This window comes from Terrapene carolina, unplaced genomic scaffold, assembly GCF_002925995.2.
Source record: "Terrapene carolina triunguis isolate 2854851 unplaced genomic scaffold, T_m_triunguis-2.0 Scaffold32200, whole genome shotgun sequence".
NCBI lineage: Eukaryota > Metazoa > Chordata > Testudines > Emydidae > Terrapene > Terrapene triunguis.
Genome location: NW_020696551.1, coordinates 216,668 through 242,312, shown reverse-complemented (window position 1 = coordinate 242,312; position 25,645 = coordinate 216,668). Strand labels below are relative to the sequence as shown.

The following is a 25,645-nucleotide window of genomic DNA, read 5'->3' as shown; positions in this document are numbered from 1 at the left end:
TCTGGGATAGCAGGGGCTGCGGGTTGGGAGTGAGGGGCACCTGTGGAGCTGTGTGGGGGGGGGGGCCCAGGGCTGGGATGGCCGGGGCTGGGGGGCGGGAGTGAGGGGCACCCGCAGAGCTGGGTGGAGCCGGCTCTAGCAGACCCTCCTGAAATATGCACGTTTTCCTAGCTCTATTCATTGTTTGACAAAGGACAACGGCTGCCATGGCAACTGCCAGCGCATCTCCCCTGCGCCCACAGGCAGGGCCCCGGGCTCAGCAGGGCCCAGGCTCGGAACCCCTCCTCCTCCTGCTGCAGGGGCTGAAGGCAGGGCTGGCACCAGGCAGTGCCCCATCTCCCCCTGCTCCTGGTGCACCGTGCTAGGGCCCTTCCCTCCATCAGGCAGGGGAGCAGGGTCTGGCGCGGACAGCGCAGGTTGAGGGGCTCTCAGGGCCCTGGGGGGCATAGCCCAGCCTGCCCTTCCCAGTCCCGACCCCAGGGCAGAGCCAGCTCTGCCTCAGGGCCCAGGCCCTGTGCTGGGACAGCCCGTAACCCCAGCTCCTCTCTGTGCAGCCCCCGCTCAGTGGCCCAGGCAGAGAGCCCCACTGTGCAGACACCTGGCCTGTGCTGAGCCCCAGCGAGCTCATTACATGCAGGGCCCAGCAAACAGAGCACAGATGGTACCAGCCTGCCCTGGAGCGGGACCAGCAGCCCAGAGACAGAAGGTTCTGCTGGCCCAAGGCTGAGCCTGGCTGGACCGGGGGGGTGATGCCACATCCCTGCACCCCTCATCTTCCCCTGCCGGCTCTGACACCAGAGGTGTGTCCTGGAGCACAGGCCCCTGCCCAGTGACCCAGCCCTGCGCTGGCTTCCTGGGAATCCCCCCAGCGCAGTCCCCAATTGCCCAGCCTGGGTGGCTCCTGTGCCAGGCCGGGCCCAGCCGCTCACTGGGTCTGTGCAGCCTCACAGAACTTCCCCCTCGGCCACAGCGACTTGGAGCTCACGCGCCAGGACCAGGCGTCCGCTCGGCTCCCCAGCACACAGGGGTTCAGTGAAAAGCTGGGCTGAGTCCGCAGGGGTTTGGAACAGCTCAAACCCAGCTAGAGACAAAGGCTGAGCGCACACAAGGGTCCCCCTAGCCCCCAGCTTGCCACAACTCTCCCAGTTCCCCTCAGTCCCGACCCGCAGCCCCCTGCTAGCCCAGCCCTGGCCCCACCCAGCTCTGCCGGTTCCCCCCCGTCCCCCCCCCCCCCCCCCTGCTAGCCCAGCCCTGGGCCCCCCCCAGCTCTGCCAGCCCCGACCCGCAGCCCCCTGCCCACCCCCCCCAGCTCTGCTGATACCCTGTTTCCCTCACTGCTGGGGCCAGAACAAGAAGCACGGGTGTAAATTGCAGTGAGGCCGGTTTAGGCTGGAGCCGAGGAAAACAGCCTGCCAGGGCAGTCCCACCCAGGGAAGCTGTGGGATCCTCGTCATGCGGGGCTGAGTCCAGGCTGGACAAATGCCTGCCGGGGTGGTGGAGGTTCCCTTGGCCCTGCCTCAGCGCAGGCTGCTGGGTTTGGTGACCCCCGCGGCCCCTCCAGTCCCACCTCTCTGTGATCCAACGGCCATTTGGGGAACACGCCTAAACCCAGTGTCATGCCACATGCCAGCCCAGTGAGATTCAAACCCAAGTGTCTGGGGACTAACAGCCAGTGCTCAAGCCCCACAACCTCCCAGCTCAGCCTTCTAACCTGCCCCATGGGGGCCCTGCCAGCCCCCTATGGCCCAGTGACTGGTGCTGCCAGCCCCTCACTGCCAAGCAGCTGCCAGCCCCAGCCTCTTTGAGACACGGCCCTGGGGAGAGCGGGCAGGCGAGGGAGTGGGAGCGTGCCCTGCTGCCCTCGGCCCCCCGCGTGCCCAGCCCCTGCCCAGCGGCCTGTGGCTCTGGCTGGCCGCGCTGGGTTGCCATGGTGGCCGCAGGAAAGAGCCAGCTATGTAGGGGAGGCTTTTGTTCCTCGGGCTCGGTTCTCTTCTCTCTGACTCACGAGACAAACGCCCCCTTCCCCGGGCAGCAGGACGCTCAGCCTGGGGGGGAGGCAGCTGGGGAGGGGGGAGGCTGAAGGGGTGGCAAGGGACTGGGGGGCCCACGGGGAACTGGGGAAGGGGCTCTGGGGTGAGCGGGGGAAGGTGACAGATGGGGAGCTGAAGGGGGATCAGGGGTTGAGGGTGGAGAGCTGGGGGAGGCACTGTGGGGCTGGCAAGGCAGGAAGGCCGGTGGGGGAGGGGAGGGGGAGCTGCCCCCATTCTCTAGTCCCCGGCTCATTCTTCCGCTTTCTGACCCGGTGCCCCGAACCCCTTTGTGCCCGGCCGCCCCGCCCCGCCTTTGTGTCGCTGTGCAGGAGAAGAAAGGGCCCCTCCCCGCCCGCTCTTCCCCCCCCCCATCTCTGGAGGGGTCACAGGGATGTGGCTGCAGCCGGATCCTCTGGCACCAGATGGGGGGGGGGGGCTGAGTGATGAGGGTTCCCATGTGGATCACCATGGAGACAATGGCCCCATGGTGATGCCCCCGTCAGGCACCCACTGCGTGGGGACTGGGGTGGGGACCATCTGGGGCATCTGGCTGATGCCCCCTCCACGTCTGTCCTTGATGTGTGGCCTTAGGCCCTGCCAGCCCACGCTAGCCTCGGACACATGGGGGGGGGGCAGACTCACTGACTCCAGCTCTGGCTGGTTACACTCCAAGGACATCCCCCCCCCCAACTCTCCTGCCAGCCCCCCACTCCGTGACTCTCCCCCCAGACATGCTGGGTCCCGCCCTGGCCTACCCGACGGGGTACCATGCGAGTCTCTGAGGGCCTGGACGCTGGGGGCCCCTGGCAGAAGGGAGGTTCCTTGCTGGACTCAGACCAGGCCGTTGCCGGGCACAGCGCCGGGCTGGGCAGGCCGACAGAGCTGGGCCCAAGGCCTCTGTGTCCAGCTCAGGACTTGGCTGCACCAGCGCTGGAGGGGTTAAAGGAGGGACCCCAGGGTCCTGAACCCCTCCCACTCCAGACCCCAGGGGTGTAAAGCCCCGAGCCCCAGGTGCCCTCTGTGAGCAGGGGGCAACAGAGCCCCGGGATGGCATCAAGGGCACCCCCGGGATGGCATCAAGGGCATCCCTGGCCCATGCAGCTGGCAGCTAACGCACAGTCACAGGCCTGGCCAGGCTGGGGAGAGAACAGCACAGTTGAGTTACCGGGGTGGAGGGTGTCTCCCTGCTCCGCCCCACACAGCCCACTGCCGAGACCAGCTCCGCCAGCGCCGCCCCTGCCCCCCAGAGCCAGAGGGGCAGGAACCATTAATGATCCAGGAGGAACCCTGCCTGTGGCCCCCACAGCACAGCATCCCCACAGCGCCCCACACAGCGCAGACCCCTCACAGCCCAGTATCCCCACAGCACAGACCCCCCACACACTGCCCCACACAGCGCAGACCCCCCCACAGCGCCCTGCCTGTGCCCCCCACAGCGCAGACCCCCCCACAGCCCAGTATCCCCACAGCGCAGACCCCCCACACACTGCCCCACACAGCACAGACCCCACCACAGCGCCCCACACAGCACAGACCCCGTCCCCCACAGCCCAGCATTACCACAGCGCAGACCTCCCCCCACACTGCCCCCCACAGCGCAGACCTCCCCACAGCGCCCTGCCTGTGCCCCCCACAGTACAGCTCCCCACAGCACAGACCCACCACACAGCACAGCATCCCCCTCAGCACCCTACCTACACCCCCCACAGCACAGCCCCCCACACAGCACAGCGCCCCCTGCAGCCCAGCCCAGCTGGCCCAGCTGCCTGGGGGCAGCTGCCTCCGGGATACCAGGGATCAGCTCCGGCTGGCACACAGCCCTGACTCTGCGGTGGAGCAGAGGTGTAAATACCTGTGCCCAGGCCAGGCCACACAGGCAGGAGCTGGGCTGGGACGCGAAGGGTTATTTTGGCTTCCAGGTGTCAGTAAGACACTGGGATGGGCCAGAGCTAGGAGAACGGGGCCAAGCTCAGAGACCAGGCTACCGGCCCAATATCCCCCTTCCAGCCGCGGAGGCTGTGCGGCTGGCAGGAGGTGCCTGCCAGGCACGGACCAGACTGGTTCCTGTCAGGCACCGGCCAAGCTGGAGGGGACGGGGACGGGCTGGCATGCCGGCCTGCCCCTGACGTACACTCACAAGCCCAGCGCTGTGTCCCAGGGGACATTGGGGTTCCCCACAGTGTCTGCTCTCTCCAGACACCAGCGAGGCCCTGGGGAAGGTGAGAGCCTGACAGGCCGGGGGTTCCAGCCAAAATCGGGGCATTTCAGTGACAGAAAAGCAGCAGCCCAACCATCTCTCGCTCTCCCCAGCTGGAGCATTGTCTGACAAGTCCACTTCCCCAGCCAGCGCTCAGCAGGACCCGGGCAGCGTCTGAACAAAGACCAAGCTAAACTGGCCAGCTCAGCACAATGAGCGGCTCCACCAGAGGCCGGCAAACAGGCATTACCGCGCTGCTCGATGCTGCAGCCTGGTCATGCCGGGCCCTCGAGAGTCACCCCCGCTGCCGGGAGCCAGGCTCAATCTCACCCCAGCAAAGGGCCCTGCGGCTCCACCGCAGCCAGCCAGCAGCAAGCTTAGCCTGCTGGTCGCTGCTCTGGACCCAGAGCAGGGGGCAAGGGAGGCAGGGCTCAGCGAAGGGCTGGAGGTCAGTGGAGACGTGCAGGCGGGAAGGGCCTGGCCCCCGTGTGCCCGCTGATGGGCGCAGGATGAGCAGGACCCAGGCAGTGGCAAGACTCAGGTGCCCTCGGCTCAGTGCGCAGCACAATCCAAGCAGCACCTGATTGGCAGATGGCCCAGAGATCCCAGCGCTGCCCTGAGCTTCCCACCTGGGGCTGGGCTCCAGCCCTTCCTTTCCTAGAGGGCAGAACCCCCACACCCACCCCACCGCGCCCTCGGTGGGCTTAGAGACTGGGCTGAGATCAGTGGGGATCACATCTGCCCTGGGCCCCCCTCTTCTGGGTCCACCCAGCCCCTGCCCCACGGTGGAAATGGTTCACTCTGTGGGGGGGCGTTTCTAAGGAAGGACAAGCATGCCAATCCCCCCCCCCCAGCCCCCCAACAGGAAGTGGGAGCCCCCTCCCCCATTTCCTCCCCCACCCCCAGCACTGGCCAGCCCCAAGCAGACAGCTCCCCCAACCCTGTCCAGACCAGGTATCACGGCATGTTCCAGGCACCCAACAGAGCAAGGGATCCCCTCCCTGGCACTGCCAGTGTGCCACCTCCCAGCTGGCCAGAGCCCTGGGGTCTCTGCCACTCATCGCCCAGCTGCCCATAGCATAAGGACACAACCGAGTGGCCACCGACACAGCTTCAAGGCTCCCCCAGCCATTCTCCAGCCTGGACCCTGGGAGCTCTCAGCCCCTCCCCCTCAGCCCACCCTTCGTGGGCCCAGGCCACAGCCCCCGCCCTGCCCCTCGGCTGGAACAGAAATACTGCCTTTGCACAGGGGCTATGCCTCCTTACCCCCATACGCAGCGCCCTGGGGTCCCCCAGACTACTGCCCCCGACAGACATGCACGTCGCTCCAGCCAGCAGCGGGAACACGACCCCCGATGCTCTGCTCCTTGCCAAATGCTTGATAAACAGCCACTAAGAGCCTCCACCCTGACAGGTGGCTTCATCCTTATGTCAGCAGTGGGGAAACCGAGGCACAGAGCATCAATGGCTGTCAGAAACAGAACCCAGGAGTCCTGACTCCCAGCTCCCCTGCACTAGACCCACTTCCCTCCTAGATGCAGGGAGAGAACCCGGGCATCACTACCCTGGCTCTAACCACCAGACTCCATTCCCATCCCAGAACTGGGAACAGAACCCAGGAGTCCTGACTCCCAGCTCTCCCCTCCCCCGATCTAACCCACTGGACCCCAGGGTCCCAGACCTTGGTGATCCTCATGTCACATCCAGCCCCCCTCCCATGTCCCACCACGCCCCCCAGCCTGGCTGGACGCACATGCTCATTTCCCACAGGAACGTGGGGAGAAAAGCTCTCGTCTTCACAGCCATTTGGCAGGAAGGAACCTCTCTGGGGCGCGGCTCCGGGCCCCGCATCACAACTTGGGATGGTGTTTGCCACCCCCCTGGCTTTGGTATCCTCGCACCCCCCATCTCAGCTCCCCTGATCTCCCTGCGAACGGGGCTGGGCTCTGGGGTGCCCTCCAGCCTGACACCCCAGCATGTCCATCGCCCTCCTCCCAGCTCCTGCAAGCTGCTCCCCGGTGTGGCTGTCCTGGGCATATGGGGGGCTGGTCCCCGCCCTGGAGGGAACAGGCGCCCCTCTGCTCAGCCCCAGGTCATACAAGCCTTCACTTCGCCCAGCCCAGGAGAGCTCTTCCCAGCCCCGCAGGCTGTGCCCATGCCACCTTCCCCTGCCAGCCCCCCAGTGCTGCCTCATGAAGTGGCTGATGGGGCAGGTCTAGGGACAGCGCCAGATGCCTGGGGGATGGGCCTCGCTGGGGTGCCAGATGCCCCTGACCTATTTCACGTCTCTCCAGCAGCTTATGGCAGCAATCTGCTCCTTCCCATTCAAGGCTCCTGTGCCCCTCTGGGCCCCACCCCTTCCTAAGCCATATAGGTCGAGCTGGGCTAATCTCCTGGCTTCTCGGCCCACCAATCCCCTAGGCCGCCCCCCAGTGCCCCTCTTCCCTCAGCGGCAGCCCTCGCCCAGAGCAGGGCCAGGCAGAGGCGCTCCCAGGGCTCCGTGAGCAGCTCGTGGGCGGCCAGGCCTCTGCCTGCAGCCCCAACAGCGAGCAGATGGTTCGAGTGTCTTAGCTGCCACCAAGCCCCCGCCACCCCTCAGCCTCCACCCACTCTCCCTCACGCCCTGGGCTTTGTGCTGGGGCAGATGCAGCCATGCCCCTGGCTTAGGGGGAGCAGCAGGACGAGTGTGACGGGTGGAGGTGCATCCCGTGGGAACACAGACACAGCTGAAAACTGCTGGGTTATTCCATGCAGCTTGGAGCTGGCCCAATGGGGGGAGCTGCGGGTCAGGATGGAGGGGGACAGCATAGCAAGTCCTTCCTCAGAGCGCCAGTCACTGGCCCCGCAGCCCCGGCTCTCTCCCCCAGCCCCATGCACCAGGCAGTGGGGGGAAGCTGCTGTCCACTCCACTCCTCCAGGCTGGCTCCAGTGGGTTGCTCCCGCGTCCTGCTGGTGGAGACGGGCCCATTGCAGGGACCCAAGGGGGCCGAGGTGTTTTCGGGCTCGTCTCCTGTGGAGAGGCTCAAGCCCAGACCCTCAAAGGCAGATAGGCACCTGACTCCCAGTGGGCTCTAGCACCGGTTCTTCCCCCAGCCCCAATCAACCCCCCACCTAATGCATGGACGGGCCCCCAGCCCCTTTCTCAGGCTCGTCCCGAGCTGGGCACCACCCCCCCGAGCCAGGCTGGTGGTAGGGCTGGGGAATGGCTCCCCCGCTGCATCTGCCAGGAGAGGCGCCAGCCCCCACCCCTTTAGCAGCAGGGCTCGGCTGCGTCTCCCAGAGCCGGCCCAGCCTGAGCCCGGGGCAGGGGTGCTGACAGGAGGTTAAAGCTGCCGCATGTCTGAGCTATTAACACCTCGCAGCACAGCCCCAGCTGAGACCTCCCTGGCAGGGGGCCCAGCTGCGACTGCGCTAATCACCAGCCCCCCTCGCAGCGAGAGTGGCCCCAGCCCAGCGCCTACCTGCTCGGATCCCTCCCCCAACCCAGCAGGTGCACGGCGCAGCCCCCCCATGGAGAGGCTAATTGCAGGACTCAGGCACAGCTGCTCCCTAGCCGCCCACAGCCTGCAGCTGCAAGCTGGTCCCAGCAGGCTGGCCCCAGAGCGAACCTTCGGCAGCTTTAAGGAGGGTCCCTTCGATTGCAGGGCTCCAGCAGGGCCCTGTCCCCACGCTGTCGGCGGCTGGCAGGTCGGGTGGGTGAACACAGGGCTGGCTCCAGACACCAGCCCAGCAAGCAGGTGCTTGGGGCGGCACGTCGGGTTGTTCGGCGGCAATTCGGCGGCGGGTCCCTCTCGGAGGGAAGCACCTGCCGCCAACTTCCCACCGAAGAAGAAAGCAGCGTGGTGGAGCTGCCGCTGGAGTGCCGCCAATCGCGATTGCGATCACGGCTTTTTTTTTTTTTTCCCCCGCTTGGGGGGGCAAAAACCATGGAGCCGGTCCTGGGTGAACACCCCCTGCTGCAGTGGGGAGATATCCCTCCCCACCCCACCCCACGCCAGCAAAGTCGGGCCGGGCCAGCCAGGCCCTGGGACTCCGAGAGCAGCCCAGACAACAGTCAGGCAGCACCAATCCAACAGAGCTTTGGGCCCAGGCCGCAGCTGGAAAGACTCTGGCTAGCGCCCATTCACACCGCTGGCCCCGCTGGGCTGGGGAAAGGGATCCAGGCTGGCCACATGGCGCAGATCACAGAAATGCAGCTTCAGCAGCTTCCCCCACCCCTACGGTACGTACAGTCCCCCCGGTGCTGCGTCCTGCCACGGCTCATCCCAGCCTGCCACACCCTCTCCTCAGCCCCACATAGCCCCAGCAACAGCCTTGGCCGGCCGCGCCCGGCGCCTCACTGCTACAGCTGCAGACTCCCCAGCATGGCACCGTGGGGGGGGGGCACGTGGGCACTGCCCCCTCCGCGGACGCTGACGCAGCTCCGTGGCCCCCAGCAGCAAGCTGGCAGAACAGTGGCCCAAGCAAGACGCCGACAAGCACCAACTAGTGCAGGGGAAATCCCAAGGCGGGAGCAGGAGATGGTGGGCAGGCCCTGACTCCAAGCCTGTGCAGGGAAGGCCTGGCTAAGTGTTTACTCACACACCCCGCCCTGCTTCTCAGGCCCAGTGCCAGCCCCTCGCACGCTGGGGAAAGGTCCCAGACTGGAGGCCTCTGATTCAGCCCTAGCCCATGGGCAGTGACACGGCAGGGCAGGGTCGGGCCAGCCAGGGCCAGCTTTAGGCTGATTCCCCGGAATCGGGCCCCGCGCCCGCGCCTAAGAGGGCCCCTTAGGCGCCTTTTTAATTTTTTAATTTTTACTCACTCGGCGGCGGTCCGCTCCGGGTCTTTGGCGGCGGGGGGTCCTTCAGTGCCACGGAAGACCCGGAGCCGAGTCAAGGATCCCCCGCCGCCGAAGACCCGGACCACCGCCAGGTATTCGAATCAGGCCCCGCAGGTCCTAAAGCCGGCCCTGGGGCCAGCCCCCCCAAAACTTGTCCCCAGGCCCAGTCAGATCTTGTCTTCTCCGCTGAGATGCCCACACCAGGGGGACTGGGGGAAAGTGGGACAGGATGGCTGAGGCTAGCTGGGAGGGTGGCCCAGTGGCCAGGGGCTAGCAGGGAGGGGAGACACCTGTGGTCAGCTCTGGCTCTGTCGCAGGCCTACTGTGTTCCACACGCTCGGCCTATCTGGCCCAGATCCGCCCCCAGCCCCTGATTTCAAGGCACTCAGGCACCGAAAGCCCTGGGGCGATGTGGGCCTCACTCTCCGGCCCACGGGAAGAGAAGCCATGCCCGGAGGATCAGCCTGGTCACCCTGTGAGGGGCCAGGCAGCACTGCTGACAGACAGCAGGAACGGGCAGGCTGGGGCTGAGCATGTCATCCCCTCCCAGGCAGCAACTCCTGGCCATGGCAGGGCCAAGGCAAAGCCCTGGGGCTCGGCCGCTCCCCCGGCAGGCTGTGAGCCAGCCCCCCCTCTGCCCCACCATCCAGATCCTGTCCCCAGCCAGAAGTGGGTCAGTGATCCCTGAGAGCCCCCACCCGGAAGCACCCGGTGCCAGGGCCCGCCGGAGTGGCCACAAAGGAGACACACAGCAGCTGCCTGATCCTAGCTCTGACTGAAGTGGAAAGACCACGTGTGACAGTCACAGCCCCCAGCCCAGATCTGCCCGCCTGTCGCCCCAGGCAGCTCCCGTGCTGCTGTGAGATGGCGCCCCCCCTCCCAGGTGCTCGCCGCACCCCACCCCTCACCGCACCATGCCCTGCCCCCAGCACCCACCTCGCCCCGCCCCTCCCCCGGTGCCCGCTGCACCCCACCCCTCGCCGCACCATGCCCCACCCCCAGCACCCACCTTGCCCTGCCCCTCCCCCGGCGCCCGCCAGACCCCTCCCTGCACCATGCCCTGCACCCAGCACCCACCTCGCCCTGCCCCTCCCCCAGTGCCCACTCCACCCCTCCCTGCACCATGCCCGGTGCCCACCGCACCCCTCCCTGTACCATGCCCTTTCCCCAGCACCTGCCGCACCACTACAGCTACATTTAGGGGAGCAGAACAGGGGCAAGCGCATGGGGAAATTAGAGCTGTCTGGCTAGCTATAGGGATCGCCCCTTGCATGGGCACCGCCCCCATACCACAGCCACACACAGTCCTTGTGATTACACTGAGGGGGCCCAGCCACTTCTGTAGCAGAGCCCTGAGCAATGCAGCCGCACAGCCCCAGCGATGGCCCCATGCCTGCCTCCTGCCCCAGAACCCAGAGCTCTTGCTCCCCCAGGGGCCCTTCCAGGGGAGACCCTAGAAGCTAGAGGGGGATGTGGGGCAGCCTCCACCTGTCCTGGCTCTGCTGACCCCTGGGCTGAGGGTGGCTCGGCCGTGGAAAGGCCATGGCCTCCTGCGCTAGCCCCGGGTGGTTGGTTTTGAACATATAGAGGGGGGTGTCCCCGGCAGGCCACCACAGCCTCCCGCATAGCCCAGCCAGGGGCGGGAGGGGAGGCAGCCACCTGGATCAGCAGAGATCTGAGGGGTTTGCACTTTGGTTGGGCCTTAGCCAATTGCAGAGACCAACATGCAGCCCCCCACCCCACCCCAATCTCAAAGTGGACTGGAGGCCAGAGGGCCTGGCACAAAGTGGCCACCAGCCCGGAATATCCACTAGCCCCACTACAAGTCTGAGGTCAGAGCCACTGGGCAGACTGCCCCGGACCGGAGTGCCTCCACTTCACACGGGGTCTTTGCGTCGACGCTGGATGCCTGCATCCAAGAGACGCTGCTCCAGCCGGGGCCCCGGTGTGGGCTCTCTGGCCTGCGTGACACTGAATGGGCCCTTCCCCGCTTCTCTGGCTGACACTTCAGCCCCTTGGACATCCAGGACAAAACCCCACTGACCTGAATGCGTCCCTGAGTTTGGGCTAGGCTCCCCTCTGCCCGGCCGGCGTCTTACCTGAGACAGACACCCTCATGACGGCCTCTAGAGGCCTGTTATTATCCAGCGCCCGGCTCAAGCGCAGCTCCCCGGAGCTGTGATTCAGCAGCACCAGGTGCAGCTCGTTGCCCTGCTCGAAGCTGTAGGTGAGCGTGTCCGAGACGTCGGGGTCGTGGGCTGGGATGCGGCCAATCACCCCGCTGGGGAAGCTGCTGGACTTGTTGGTGACGTAGTTGTTGAAGAGGATCTCGAAGTTTCTCAGCACGGGGGGGTTGTCGTTCTGGTCCAGCAGGCGGATGTGCACCGTGGCCCGGCTCACCAGCGGGGCCGACGTGGCCTGCACCACGATGACATACTCCGCCTTGGCCTCGTAATCCAGATCCATCAGTGCTGTCAGCTCCCCGGAGAAGATGTCAAGCTGGAAGACCTCAGGGATGTTGCCCTCCACGATCTGGTACATGACCTGGGCATTGGTGCCCTCGTCTGGGTCACTGGCCGTGATCCGTGCCACCGCCAGGCCGATAGGGCTGTTCTCCGCCACAAAGACGTCGAACTCGTCCCGCTCAAAGACTGGGGGGTTGTCGTTCACATCCAGGATGGCCACCTGGACGTCGACAGGGGTCCTCGTGGCCGGGATGCCCTTGTCCACGGCGTAGGCTCGTAGCTCGTAGAGAGGGACGTTCTCCCGGTCCAACCGGCGCAACGTCCGCACGATGCCGGAGGTAGATTCAATTATGAAGTCCCCATCCCCATCATCCCCACCCTGGAAGGTATAGAACACCCTCCCATTAAGCCCCGAGTCCCGGTCGGTGGCAGAGACCTGCAGGACGCTGGTGAAGGCCGGGACGTCCTCGTAGACAGAGCCCTGGTAGGCGTCCCGCAGAAATTGGGGCGCGTTGTCATTGACATCATTGACCAGGATTTCCAAGTAGGTGGTGTCTGATTTCTGTGGAATGCCATTGTCCCGGGCCGTGATGGCCAGTGTGTAGGATACTTGGTCCTCGTAGTCCAGCTCCATCTGGGTAGTGACCGCGCCTGTGTCCACATCGATCCGGAACTGGGGGATACTGTCCTCCATAAAGTAGGTGATACGGGCGTTCTCCCCCGTGTCCTCATCCGTGGCACTGATGAGCACCACTGTGGTGCCAACCGGCCGGTCCTCATTGATGTTGACAGTGTAGTGGGAGCTCTGGAAGACTGGCCGGTGGGTGTTGGCATCAGTCACATTGACGAAGACCTGGGCCGTGTCGAGCCGGGTGCCATCGGAAGCAGTGATAGTCAGCAGGTACTGCCGCTCCAACTTGTAATCCAGCGGCAGCGCCAGGGTGATGAGGCCGCCCCCGCTCTGGCTGGTGATGGAGAAGCGGTTGCGGGTGTTGCCGTTGGCTATCTGGTAGGTGATGACGCTGTTGGCATCCCGGTCAATGGCCGAGACGGTCAGGACACTGGTGCCCACAGCAGCATCCTCGTTCAGCCGCACAGAGTACTCCTTCGCGGTGAACTCGGGGTTGTTGTCGTTCACGTCCAGCACAGTGATGCTGACGCTGGCCGAGGAAGCCATGGGGGGGCTGCCGTGGTCCCGGGCCTCCACCCCAAAGCTGTAGAAATCCACCGTCTCCCGGTCCAGCTCTGAGGCCACCACAATCCAGCCTGTGCTGTTGCTGATGGCGAAGGGGAACCTGGGGCCGGCCTCCAGCAGGGCATACTGCAGCCGGGCATTGTTCCCAGAGTCCGCATCGATGGCCTGGATGTGCAGGACCGAGTAGCCGAGGGGAACGTTCTCCAGCACCGTGGACTGGAAGGGGGTGCTGACGAAGATGGGAGCATTGTCGTTGACGTCCAAGACCTGGATGGTGACCAGCCCGCTGATGTTGGACAGAGGGGGCCGCCCCCCATCCTGGGCCCGGATGCGTAGTGTGTACTCCTTGCTCAGCTCATAGTCCAGCTGGCTGACCACGTCGATGCTGCCCGTCTGGGCGTCAATGTAGAACTGGCCCTGGGTGTTCCCGCTCATGATGCTGTAGTGCACCAGGGCATTGCTGCCTTTGTCCCGGTCCGTGGCTGTCACCCGCAGCACGTGGGAGTTGGCGGCCACGTCCTCAGGCACCTGGGCCACATAGCGCTTTTCGCTGAACTGTGGCGCATTGTCATTGTCATCCTCCACAGCAATGTGGATGGTGGCCGTGGTGCTGCGGGGCCCCGGGTCCCTGCCCTGGTCACTGGCCTCCACCAGGAGCTGGTAGGACTCCACGGCCTCCCTGTCCACCAGCCCCTTGGTGCGGATGACCCCAGAGCGGGGGTCGATCTCAAAGGCTTCGTGGGCCCCATCGCCATTGAGGAGCCGGTAGAGGATGTTGGCGTTGGTGCTGGCGTCCCCGTCGGTGGCCCTGACCGTCAGTACCTCATACCCGATCTCCAGGTTCTCCCGCACGCTCTCCTTGTACTCCTGCTGCTCGAAGGCAGGGTCGTGGTCATTGGTGTCACTCACCAGGATGGTGAGTGTGGCCAGGGCTGTGCGCCGGGGGGTGCCATGGTCCACGGCCGTCACCCGGAAGACGTGGGTGCTCTTGGTCTCACGGTCCAGCTCCTCGGCCGTGCTCACGGCCCCGCTCTGGGGGTCCATGGCAAAGAAGCTGTTGGAGCGGCTGTCGAAGAGCGCGGCCATTGAGTAGTGCAGCCGGCCCGCATCGCCCTCGTCAGGGTCTGTGGCCTGCAGAGAGATCACTGGGGTGCCGGCTGGCCTGTTCTCTGGCACAGACACCTGGTAGGTGGGCGGCTGGAACTGGGGACTGGTGTTGACATTGCGCTTCCTCCGGCTGCTCCCACCACCCGGGGCCCCTTCCACTCCCCGGAGCAGCTTCTCCAGCTCCACCTGCTGCTTGAGGGAGCTCAGGCCCAGACTCCAGTTGACCGAGACCCTAGCGCCCCTCCCCTGCCTGGGCCCCCCCGCCCCTTCCCCCTTCGCGCACCGCTCGCACAGCAGCCCCAAGCGCACCGGGTGCCCCGACCGGAGACACATGGCCCGGACGGGGAGGATCAGCTCCCCCGAGGCCTGGGGTGAGAAGCTCCCCCCGGCGCCCCGCACCCTGCACCGCGGCCGGCAGCCTCCCCAAGCGGCCGCGGGGGGCAGGGGGATGCGGGAGCCGGGCTCCAGGCACAGCGCCCAGCTCCACCTCCTGCCCCCAGGAGCCTGAGGAAGCAGCAGCCGGCTCAGCAGCTCCCTCCCCCCGGCAGCCCCGCAGCCCTGCCCGGACATGTGCGCCCAGAGGCCGGCTGCACCTGCCGGGCAGAGCCAGAGGGCGTGCGGGGCGCAGTGCGGCGGCGGCCGGGACCCGTCCAGCAGCATCAGCCGCGTCCCGGCCGCGGGCCCCAGAGCGCACGGCCCGTGGTACCCGGGCGCTGCGCCCTCCAGCCGCGGCACCCCGAGCGCCAGCAGCAGGAGGAGAGCGCGGCTGGGGTGGCAGCAGCAACCGCCCATCTCCCGCTTCAGCGGCGGCTCCTCCAGCGGCTCTGCCCGGCCCCGCGCCTCATGCCCGGCGGGGTACGGGGCAGAGGGGCCCGCCCGGCTCCCTGCGCCCCCCGGCAGCCTCCCCCCGATCCCCGCCCCCGTGCGCCCCCCGGCTCCGCGACCCCGGTTCCCTGCGCTCCCCGGTTCCCTGCGCCCCCCCGTTCTAGGAGACCGAGCCGCCCCCGCCCGAGCGCCCGTGGCCCAACTCCGCTCCGCTCTCCCTGCCTGGCAGCCCCGGTTCTGCGGCGCGGCGGCAGCGGCTTGCGGGAGGCTCATTACCATAGACCTGCTCAGCGCAGCGCGGCGGCCCTTAAAGGAGCCACGGCAGCCTCTCCACCAGCCGGGGGACCCACCCGGGCCCCTGTGGGCAGCCAGGGACAGGGCTCTTCCCGGGCACAGGGCAGGTGCTGGGGCGGCTCCTAGGGCAGCCCCGCCTGTCTCCATCAGGCCCATTAGAGTCATCTACCAGGTGAGGGGCAGTGAGACCTAGTGGTCAGAGAAGGGGCCCTGGGAGCCAGGACTCCTGGGTTCCTCTCCCAGCCCCCACTGCTCAGCCATTTGCAGAAGAGGGATAAGAAAGTGCGAGATCCTGGGCTGAGATTTGAGGTCATCCACAGAGACCGGCTGGGCAGTGTGCCCTCGTCCATACACACCAGCCAGGGCCGGCTCCAGGCACCAGCTTACCAAGCAGGTGCTTGGGGCGGCCACACCAGAGAGGGGCGGCACGTCCGGCTCTTCGGCGGCAATTCGGCAGTGGGTCCCTCACTCCAGCTCGGAGCGAAGGACCTCCTGCCGAAGTGCCGCAGATCACGATCACGGCTTTTTTGTTTGTTTATTTTTTGTTTTGCGAGGGGGGGGTGGCTGCTTGGGGCCGCAAAAACCCTGGAGTCGGCCCTGACACCAGCCCTGGTCCGTAGACACCAGCTCTCTCCATCTGCTCACACTCTGCATTCACGCCTGCCAGGCTCTGTTATGGCCAAGGACTGCTCTGCTCCTGTTAGCTTGACTGAGGGAGGGGGGCTCCAGAGAAGTGGGGTGAACAAACAGGGAGTTGGGATTCAGGGAATGCTGACATGCCCACACTTTGTGCACATGCACACCCTGTGCACACACAAACACACTGTGTGCACACATATACACACACATTCACTGTGCACATGCTATATGCAAACTTTGCACTAAACACATGCACACACAGACACACAAGCACACACACACACTCACTCCTCTTCCAGAATTAATGCAGCAAAGCAGAAAGGAAATAGCTAGTCAATAAACTCCAAACTAGCCCCCAGTCCAGTGGCCCATCCTCGGTGGGCAGGTGAGTGGAGATCGCAGTGACACCCTGGGAGACTAAATCCATGTAGCCAAGGGCCCCGCTGCATGTTGGGGGGGTGAGGAACCAGGCCTGAGCCCGGGAGCTGCTGACTTCAGTTTCCAGGAGAGGTTTGTTTGTGCAATGGCCTAAGTCAGCCTTTCTCAGCTGCCCCAGGCATCACTCACAAGGGACAAGGAAACTGGCCTGGCCCGGGGTTCTGTAGCCACCAGATCTCATATAAACGGGACACCCCAGCCTCCTGCTACGTCTCATGCTCCGGGGGCCAGAGCCTCGGCTGGTGTAAACCAGTGTAGTAACTTCCCTTTACGCCAGCTTAGCACTGGGCCCATTCAGTGTAAACAGACCATGGAGGAGTTGATCTTACTAGCTGGAGATTTTCAGAAATATGTTTTCAAAGTTGTTGTGCCATCAAATTAAAAAGGGGCGTTGCCAAGCTGTGGATCTGAGTCATTTCCAGGCCGGGCAGCATGCTCAGGGTGCTGCCAAACACCTCCAGGAGTAACCAGCGCCTGGCACCTTTCAGGCAAAGGGTGACACTGCCGCAGCAAACGAAGCAGTCTCAGTGAGTGGGTCTCCCTTCCTGCACCAGCTGTGCTCCGAGTTCCATACAGTTCCTCCCGATTTACACCGTGGTGGGTGAGAGGGGAATCAGGGCCAGTGGGTTATTCCTGATTTGCACCAGGGTGAGTGCGAGGGGAATTGGGCCCAGTGGGTTCCTCCTGATTTACACCAGGGTGAGTGCAAGGGGAATTGGGCCCAGTGGGTTACTCCTGATTTACACCAGGGTGAGCGCAAGGGGAACTGGGCCCAGTGGGTTACTCCGGATTTACACCTGGGCGAATGGCATGAAAGTTGGGTCTAGCCATGCCAAGAACTGGCCTGTTGCCCTGACTGGGAGCTGACTTAGGCCCAGTGCGGATTGGCTGCACTGGGGGCAGGGGTGAGGGGCAGATTCAAACACTCCCTGCACATTAGCATCACCTTTCACGGGGTGACACTGCATCTGGATTCTGATGATTGGGGGAGGGGGGTTTCCTGTTTGAGACGATGTTGGGGGGGAGGGGGACTAGATCTTGGTTAGTAGCTTTAGCTGCATCTATCATCGATAAGTGCTCTGTGTCCTCCTGCTTCAGGGCAGAAACTAACTACAGACTTCCCAAGTGTGGGGGGAAAAACTTCTTCTGAAGCATCTGATCCTGGCCCCGCAGGGACACAGCCCGGCGCTGACCCGGCCCGGCCCCGCACGGACAGCCCGGCGCTGACCCGACCCGGCCCGGCTGTTTCTCCTGCACTGGGTTTGTTTGTGGTTTTTGCTGCTGGCTCCAGGCCGAGGCCAGTGACTTCCCTGCAGCGCTGGTGCCCAGCACCCCCCGCTTGCTCGGCTCCAGCTCTGGCTCCAGCCCAGGGGCTCCCCGGCCGGGCCGCACCCTGTGACCAGGGAGGTGCTTCCCCCCGCGCCGCGCCGCGATCCCGACGACCGAGCGCACGTTGCCTTGTGTATATTTTGCAAGGACATGAACCTGGCTGCACCTGCGCACGGCTCGGAGCAGGCGGGTGCTGCGCCCTCTTAAAAGGGCGATGCCACGCTCAGCTGCCAGGGCAATTGTCCCCCGCACGGCCCTGCCCAAGCCAGGCGCTGCTGCGTTTGCCGGGCAGGCCCGAGACTGGCAGCCGAAGAAAGCTGTGGCTGGGGCCCAAGCGGCCACAGGAGGCTGGGGCCAGGGTGTGTGAATTCAGCTGCACGCCTGAGTGCCCTGAACAAAGAGCCACAAACGCCACTGAAGTCAGGCCCCAGAGGCTGGAGCTCCCCGTCTCTGCCTGAGCGAGTCTGCTGGCTTGGGCTGAAAGGTTCTGGGGGCCGCTAGTGATTAGCTCTTGTGGAGATGAGGACAAAAGCAGATGAAGACGCGCTACCTGCCGCAAGGGCCAGATCCTGCAGCCTCGGCCGAGGATTTTGCACAAGTGGGGTCAGCCCCTGGCTACAGTGTGTTGTGCCAAATCTCCATTAGCAGTTAACAGTACAGGGCCTATGACACACAGCCACACTGTTCTATACCATGCAGGAGGTGGCATGGCAGTGGTGACTCATACACCAGCCAGGCCATTCCATTGGGGTTAACTGGGAAAATATGACACCCCCCACCCCCTTCCTTGCCCATTGTCCAGCAAAGTAGCTGCCTGACCCTAGCTCTGTGTTGGGCTCACACATCTAGCCCGCTCTCTCCACGTCACCCCTCAGGTGGCTGCTTGTGAACAGGGCCAGAGAGAAGAATGTTCCCCCTACTTTTCCAGGTTCTGCTCTGTGTGTCCCCTCTGGCCCCAGGCTAATCCGTTCCCCTCCCATCCTGTTCTGAGCTCCCCGCAGGCCCGGGGTTCTGCTCATACTGACCTCAGGGTGTGAGCGGGGCTGTGGTTTGTGGGGGTCTTTCATCAGACAGAAGGGGAGAGCAGCATGTAAAGGCCAGGCCAGGGAGGCAGAATGCTGGGGGGCGGGGGGAGGTTAGGCACAAACTACTTTTAACTCCTGAACTGCCATTTCCAAGTGATGTCCTGTTAATTGGGCCCAATTCACTTTTGAGCAGCATCCAGGCACATTGTGACAGGCCCTATGCAGCGGTTTGGGCATGGTCTGTGTCAGCCCTTTGTATCTGGGCTGTGAGGCGAACGTCTGGCACTGAGAAGGTGGCAGCTAGAAGTGTGTGTGTGTGTGTGTGTGAATGTTAGTGTGCGAGCTACAGATTTTCCAGGCCAGATCCTCAGCTGGGGTGAAGCAGAGACACCCACTGACTCCAATGGCTCCATGTCCCTTCTCTGCATGGCAGACGGCACCGCAGAGCCCTGGGAGCAAACAGGAGGTTTCTAAATACAGGCTGCTTCGGAAAATGAACCAGCCTAATCCCTAACCCAGCACAGAACCACACCCCAGGAGAGCACCGAGCAGCACGGGGCTCCATGCCAGGTAATGACAGTTCAGAGGACGCCGGAGTCAGGGCCCATTCTGTACAAACCCAGAACGATAAGCTGAGCTGAGCATCAGGCTGGCAGTGCCCAAAGGTCCATTGGGCTCAGGGCCCTGTTGTGCCAGGTGCTGTACGAACATAGAACAGAGCCAATCCCTGCCCTGAAGAGAGTCCAGCCTGGGTTACTGACAGTCCCATGCGAGGAGGGGGCGTGAGGGGATGGCAGCAAAGGGCTGAGCTCACGTGGGCTCAGATTCCTGCCACCTCATCTGCTCAGCAGCATTGGGAGCCGATCTGAGCTGGAGCTGGGCCAGAAGGCAGGAGCCAGAGGTCAGGGCTCAATCCTGGGAGGTGCTGAGCAGCTGCAGCTCACGCTGACATCAGGACAGCTCAGGATTGGGCCCTAGGACAGGAGGGCCTGGCTTGCTTTGTGTGCGGAGCAGACACAGCCCCATGCAGTGCAAGGCACGACCCACGGACAGGCTGAGTCAGGCGGGTACCTGATGGGTGGTGCAGAGGGGACAGGTCACACTCAGGCCCAGGGGAGCAGCCTAGACCCCCTTCCTTTCCAGGGGGCACACTGGGCCTTAAGGAAGGCAAGGGACCAGCACCCATAGGGGGGCCACGCTGCCTGGGAGCATTCAAGAGCCTCTGTGAGCCTGCAGAGTGGGCTAGGCCTGGGGGGTCATCCTCCTTCCTCCCTGGAGGCTGTCAGAGGCATTGGCCTTCTGCAGCTTGTTAACTTAATTAGCAGCCTGGCTTTCCCTGTGCCCATCACAGGGCTGGCACTGCAGTGGAGCTAGGGGAGCAGATACACAAGCACCACTCAGAGGGGAGCTTCAGAGACCAGGATGGTCCTGGGCACAACCAGGGGAAAACCTGGGCTGCCGGGGGCCAGTCTGCACCCGGGGCTAATGCAGATGCGGCAGGCCTCAGGCAGGCAGTGTTGAGTGGGAGCCAGGACTCATGGGGACTATGCCTGGCTCAGGCACTGATGTACCCTGTGACCCTGGCCAAGTCACTTAAGCTCTCTGATCTTCCTCTGGCCAATGAGCATGAGCTGCCTGCACGTGGCAAAGCACGTTCAGGTGCGAGGCCTGAGGCAAACGCAGGGGCTTGTTACTGTTCTGCGGGGGCCTGAGGGAGACCCTGGGAGGAGGCTCTGCTGGCTCTGAGCTGTGCCGGATGAGCGAGGCACCTGGGGTTTGCAGCTGACAAAGCAGGGCGGTTTGGGGCAAAGGGTGGGGGGTCCCTCAAAACATCCCACCTCTTGCCAGGTGCCCTGGAGCCCTTTTTCCTTTGGTTGCAGGGAACCCCCATGTCCCCCACGACCTCTGGGCTTCCCAGGGAAACATGGATGGCAGGAGCGATGGGCAAAGAATCCAGGAGGAAAGGGGGTGCTGGGCAAACACTCAAGGTCCAGATGCTTTTGCTGAATCTTGGGTCGGCAGAACTCAGCCTGGGAATCGCTGCTCCCAGCCCGCTCCCCGTCGTACTGGAAATACTCCGAGCCCAGTGGGACCAGGCATGGGGTGAGATGATGCCCAGGGAGCCAGCTGTGTCTCACACTGTTCATCAGAACTTTTGTGACCCTCAAAATATTTGGGATCCAATTTAGCCAGTCTTCCCCCTCCGCCCACCAGCCCAGCATGTGACACGGGCCCACACTAGGAACAGGACAGGCAGTTTCACAGAGCTGGCCGGCTCTTGTAAGCCAAGTGGAGCTTTGGCCAGTGTCACTCAGGGTGTCTCCGCTGCAATTAGAAACCCAAAGCTGGCCTGTGCCAGCTGCCTGGGGCTTGCAGGGTTCGGGCTAAGGGGCTGCGTAGTTGCGGGTAAATGTTAATTGTCTGGAGAACACACGGCTCCGATTCTGTAGGGATGCTGGCAGGGCTCAGTGTAACTAACGGGTGAACACCCAGAACAGGCGTGGCGTGGGTGGCCAGGGCTCAGGGCTAATCCAGTGGATGGAGGGGGATCAAGAGCTCCCCTGGTAAGCGCCAGGCGTGGAGGTGGTCAGCGAAAGGACACTGGCTGCACCTGCTCTGTGGCCTGTGCTAATTCATTGCCTCTCTCTGGAGCACGTCCCCTGCAAGATCTCAAAGCCCTGTGGGGACACGACTGAGTTTAGCCCCATGTGCACCGTTACCCCCGGGGAAGGGGAGGTGAAATGCTTTACGGAAGGTCCCAGGGGGAGGCTGCAGTAGGCCCTGGCTGAGACCCCACGCCTGCTGGGCTGCACTCCTAGCCCAGCCAGATAACAGCATGCCCAGCATCTATGCTAGGAAATGTGGCCAGGAGCATGGTCAGAAGTGATCTCTACACTCACTTGAGCTTGTCCTAGGCACTTCCATCGTCCCTCGCTGCACTGGGCCCTGAGCATCCCCGGACAGCTCCGATTCTCCTCTCCCCAGGGAGGCAGTGGACGGTGGGTGCTTAGCACCGAGACTCAGGCCCAACCCCCAGATCAGAGGCCCCGTTTGGACACAGTCTCTGTCTGTTGGTGGCACGGCCTGTGAGTGCCCCGGGGCAGGGGCTGTGTGGACATGCCCGATTGGCACACACAGCCTGAGAAAGCTGAGCTGGATTTCGTGCTTCGTTTCTATTCTTATTCCTCCCAGAGCATCTGTTGTTTGCAGGCCCACCTTGCCCCCGCCCCTGGTTTCTGGATCTGTGATTAACGGGACGCACAGGCTTAGCCCCAGTCCTGCTGCATTCTAGAGTTGCTGGATTACAGCATCCACTGGCAAGCCCAGAATCGCCTTGCTGGCAAAGTTGCCGGGATTCGCCATCTCCTCAGCACGAGCCTTTCTTCCTGAGCGTTGCTGGCTGGGGCACGGCCTGGCTCACACGGCTGGGGGAGGAAGGCTCCTGCTGCAACCGCCTTACTCCCTAGCCACTGGGGCTGGCTCAGCACATGGCCCCCAAAGCTCCCTTCCCCCCACACCAGGAATGTGAATTCCAAACCCCTTTTGAATTACAAATTGGAGCTGCCTGCTTTGTTCTCCAGTTGGGCATTGTCTGCGCCCGGGGAGCAGAGCGATGCCCTTTGCGAGCGGCTGGAAGATGGGAGGGGAGCCTGGATCCCCAGCCCAGCTGCTCTTTCATGTGCAAAAAGTTTGGCCAGATTTTTTTTTCCAGCTACCGAGTGAGTTAATGGGATAAAACCCCAAAGAACTTGAGCATTTAACGAGCTTTGCAGGAAACCCATTAACAGCTTCTCTGGCCCCTAGCCCTGCCTGACTCTGCAATTACAGCAGTAGTGACCAGTGTCAGGGCGCCAGCAGCCGACTGAGCAGGGAGAGACCCAACAGCCTAAGAGAAGGGTAAGCCCCTGGCCTTGTGAGGGCGGCCATCTTGGTGAGGCCAGCACTGAGCTGCCCAGCGGGTGGTAAAGAACTAAGGCCAGGGCAGGGCCTCACACGTATTAGGCACCTCACTCGCTCCCATTGATTCCTAGGGAAGTTAGACACCAACCTACCTCGGAGGATCTGGGCCTAGACACCCTAGGCAGGAGCTAGACTCATAGAATATCAGGGTTGGAAGGGACCTCAGGAGGTCATCTAGTCCCACCCCCTGCTCAAAGCAAGACCAATCCCCAACTAAATCATCCCAGCCAGGGCTTCGGCAAGCCTGACCTTAAAAACCTCTAAGGAAGGAGATTCCACCACCTCCCTAGGTAACCCGTTCCAGTGCTTCACCACCCTCCTAGTGAAACAGTGTTTCCTAATATCCAACCTAGACCTCCCCCACTGCAACTTGAGACCACTGCTTCTTGTTCTGTCATCTGGTACCACTGAGAACAGTTTAGATCCAATGCTGTAACACACTGTCCTCATCTGGGGCCAGGAGATGTGGAGGTCCCCCTGAACAGTGGGGTATGCTGAGCTTTGGGGCAATCAGAGTGAATTTGCTCCTGTCTCATCTGCAGCCGGGCCGGGGCCTCATCAGGCCCTGGCCAGACCTGGACTAACACACTGGCTGGACCAAGACGCCAATGGGCTGTGTTGCATCTGTCACCCTGATGGTGGCCAGCCACTTGCAGCTCACTGGTGAATACAACCCCCAAACGTGGGGAGAGTGCAAGGATTGATCACTCTACCTGCATCCAGGACGGTCCCCCACGGCCAGATCCCCAGCACCTGGATCAAGGGCTGGGCTGCCAGAGGGGCCCAGCCTGTTGTATTGCCTGTCTCACTTGAGGTGGTCAGTGGGAACTGGGCAGTATCCCTTTAAATAGTCTGTGAGCCCTCTAGCCATGCTCCCGGCTTTGGAAGCTACCAGAAGCCAACGGGCTGTGCCCAGGGCCCCAGCAAGCAAGGTACTGCACACACAGCACAGACAGCACTGCTTGTCCCAAAGAGTGGACCAAGGCCCTGCATGTTTGTGACTAGTCAGTGCACACAGATATTTGGGACCCAACAGGGCCAGCGTGTGTGTAAACAGCTGGCAGCTGTCTGTATAAACATCCGGGGCCCAATTCATCCTGCTCTCACTTACTTGGCATTAGGGGATTTACACCAGAAATGAGTTTGCAGGTTGCTTTAAAGACTATCAGCCTCCAGGAAAAACAGAAATTGGGTTTCCCCCCTTTTCTAAAGGGCGAATAAAATATGCCCCAAGGGGGAGGTGTTAAGATTTTTAAAACAATTCCTCCTCCCCCCCCCTCCCCCCAAAATGTAGTTATCTACCCCCATTTTCTTGGTGGTTTCTATCAACAGCTGGAAAACTAGCTACATCATGGCACCACATATACTACGGGACTGAAACCTGAGTCTGAGGGGAAGGGATTTTTAAAAAATGCTTATTGAACTCAAATGCCTGCCAGACACTTGGGAGAAAAAGTCTCTGTGTTAAAGAATCTAGCCCCCCCGTCCACCACCCCTTCAATTAAGGGCTGAAAAGCTCTGACTCCACAGCTCTAGCTCCACCAAGGAGGCCCCCAACAAACCCAGGATATCCAATCTGAAGGTAAACCAAAAATGGGGGGCGGGAAAAGAGAAATCTCATCACCCGATGTTGGTCCATTAAACGATATGACCACCCCCACCCTGGCACTCTCATATTACCCATCAAAGCAGTAAAACAAGGGGGACAGAACTCCACTTCCTTCCTTTTGCAGGATACTTAAAAACAGTGGGTCAAACCCAGCCCTGGTGCTTGGCATTGCAACCCTTATTTCACCTTCATTTCTCCTGACTGCTGGGCCCTGGTGGCAGCTGGATGAGCTCGGCGCGCACGTGGCGGGGAAGCAGGGTGTGGGTGCAAAAGGCACATGGTTGGATGCCCGGGAGACAGAGCGGTGGCAGGCCCCGCTGGATACAGTGGCTTGTAGCAAATCCACAAGGCCCAGGTGATATTAACTGGCTAGTAGTTGAGCCAAGCTCAGTTGTGGTCCTGAGCTCAGTGAGCAGGAGGCTGATTTGTGTATCTATCCTGCTGGTGGGTTGGGCAAGCATTCGCTCCCCAGCCAGCCATTAATACCTTTGCCCCCTCCGGGCAATGCAGCAGTTAGTGACTTGCCCTGTGATCAGCCTCACTCTGGGCAGAGGGAAGACCCCCCGCTGGGGCTGCCCTTTAGTGTCCACGTCAGCTTCAGGCCAGCCCAGCAGGGCCCAGCCTTACCTATGTGGGTGGCACAGGAACTGTCCTCAGCGGCTAAGGTGGTACCAGCCCCATCACCACGCTCTCCAAGTGCCCCAGTCTGCACTGGAATGACACTCCACCTTCCTGGGAGGCTGGGTTCCCCATCTGGGCAGCGCCACGCAGACTGCATGCCAGCTCCACACGGCTTAGTTCAGATCACTGCAGAGATGCCGACGCTCCCAGAACTCACCCACTTGTACGGGTAATGTCCAGGTTACTGATGCAGGCTTTGTGCTCGTCATTCTGCACACGCGCCCGCTCTGCAGAGCCATAAAAGGTGTGTCGCTGACCGCTGCTCAGGTCCCACAGGCATGTTCTGCACCACCCCAGGGATTGGGCAGGGCGCTGTGGGATTCACAGTGACTACGTTAACACGCTAGGTGCCTAGAGCGTGCAAGCAGGGTCCACCCAGGGCAGCTAGAGTGAACATGCAGCCTGTGGCTTGGGCAGTGAATCCAGCGCCCAGTTACCTCCTCTCAGACCTTCACTGTGCAGGGGGTGGGTGAGAAGCTGGAGGGGCAGGAGAGGGAAGGTGACAGAGGAGGGAGAAGAAGAGCAGGATCCCATCCAGGCCAGGGACTGTCCAAGGTCATTAAGGGCCCTACACACCCTAGGAGGGCAGCTTTCCCAGGGCCGATCCTCCCCTTCTGTTTGGGGATAGGGGTCGGGGCAGAGGCCCAGCCCCACCCCTTGGCCATAGACAGGGAGGGGAAGGGGGTCCTCGTTTCTTGGGGGCGGGGGGGGACCAGAGAGGTTGACACGGATGGAGTTCTACAAGTGATGAAGCTGGCACCACAACGTGCATCATCTTCTCAAGTAAATAAAGTAGACCCTGCCCAAACACCACACAGCAGCACTGCCCTGAAGCTGCTCAGACGCCAAACCGAGCCCTGATGCTGAGGACTGGCACTTAGCTAGGATACCGCCACCCACTGGGCCCCTTTCACATGGCAGGTGGAACGAGGCTGTTTGGGAGGGTGTCCGCGGTGGGTGACGCCCCCGGCCAGCTGGAGCGAGCCGCTAGAAGCTCCAGCACTGGCCCGTTATTGACAAATGGCCAGG

The 25,645-nt window shown here is 62.9% G+C and overlaps 1 protein-coding gene across 1 annotated transcript in view; it reads right to left on the bottom strand.

Moving 5' to 3' along the window:
• The window catches only part of LOC113409302 (cadherin EGF LAG seven-pass G-type receptor 2-like), a 64,315-nt gene extending 49,929 nt beyond the window's left edge, over window positions 1–14,386 (bottom strand). Inside the window, 1 exon segment of the mRNA XM_026663064.1 lies at window positions 11,149–14,386. Within this exon segment, the coding sequence (XP_026518849.1) occupies window positions 11,149–14,386 (3,238 nt within the window).
• Between the last annotated feature and the right edge of the window lie 11,259 nt (window positions 14,387–25,645).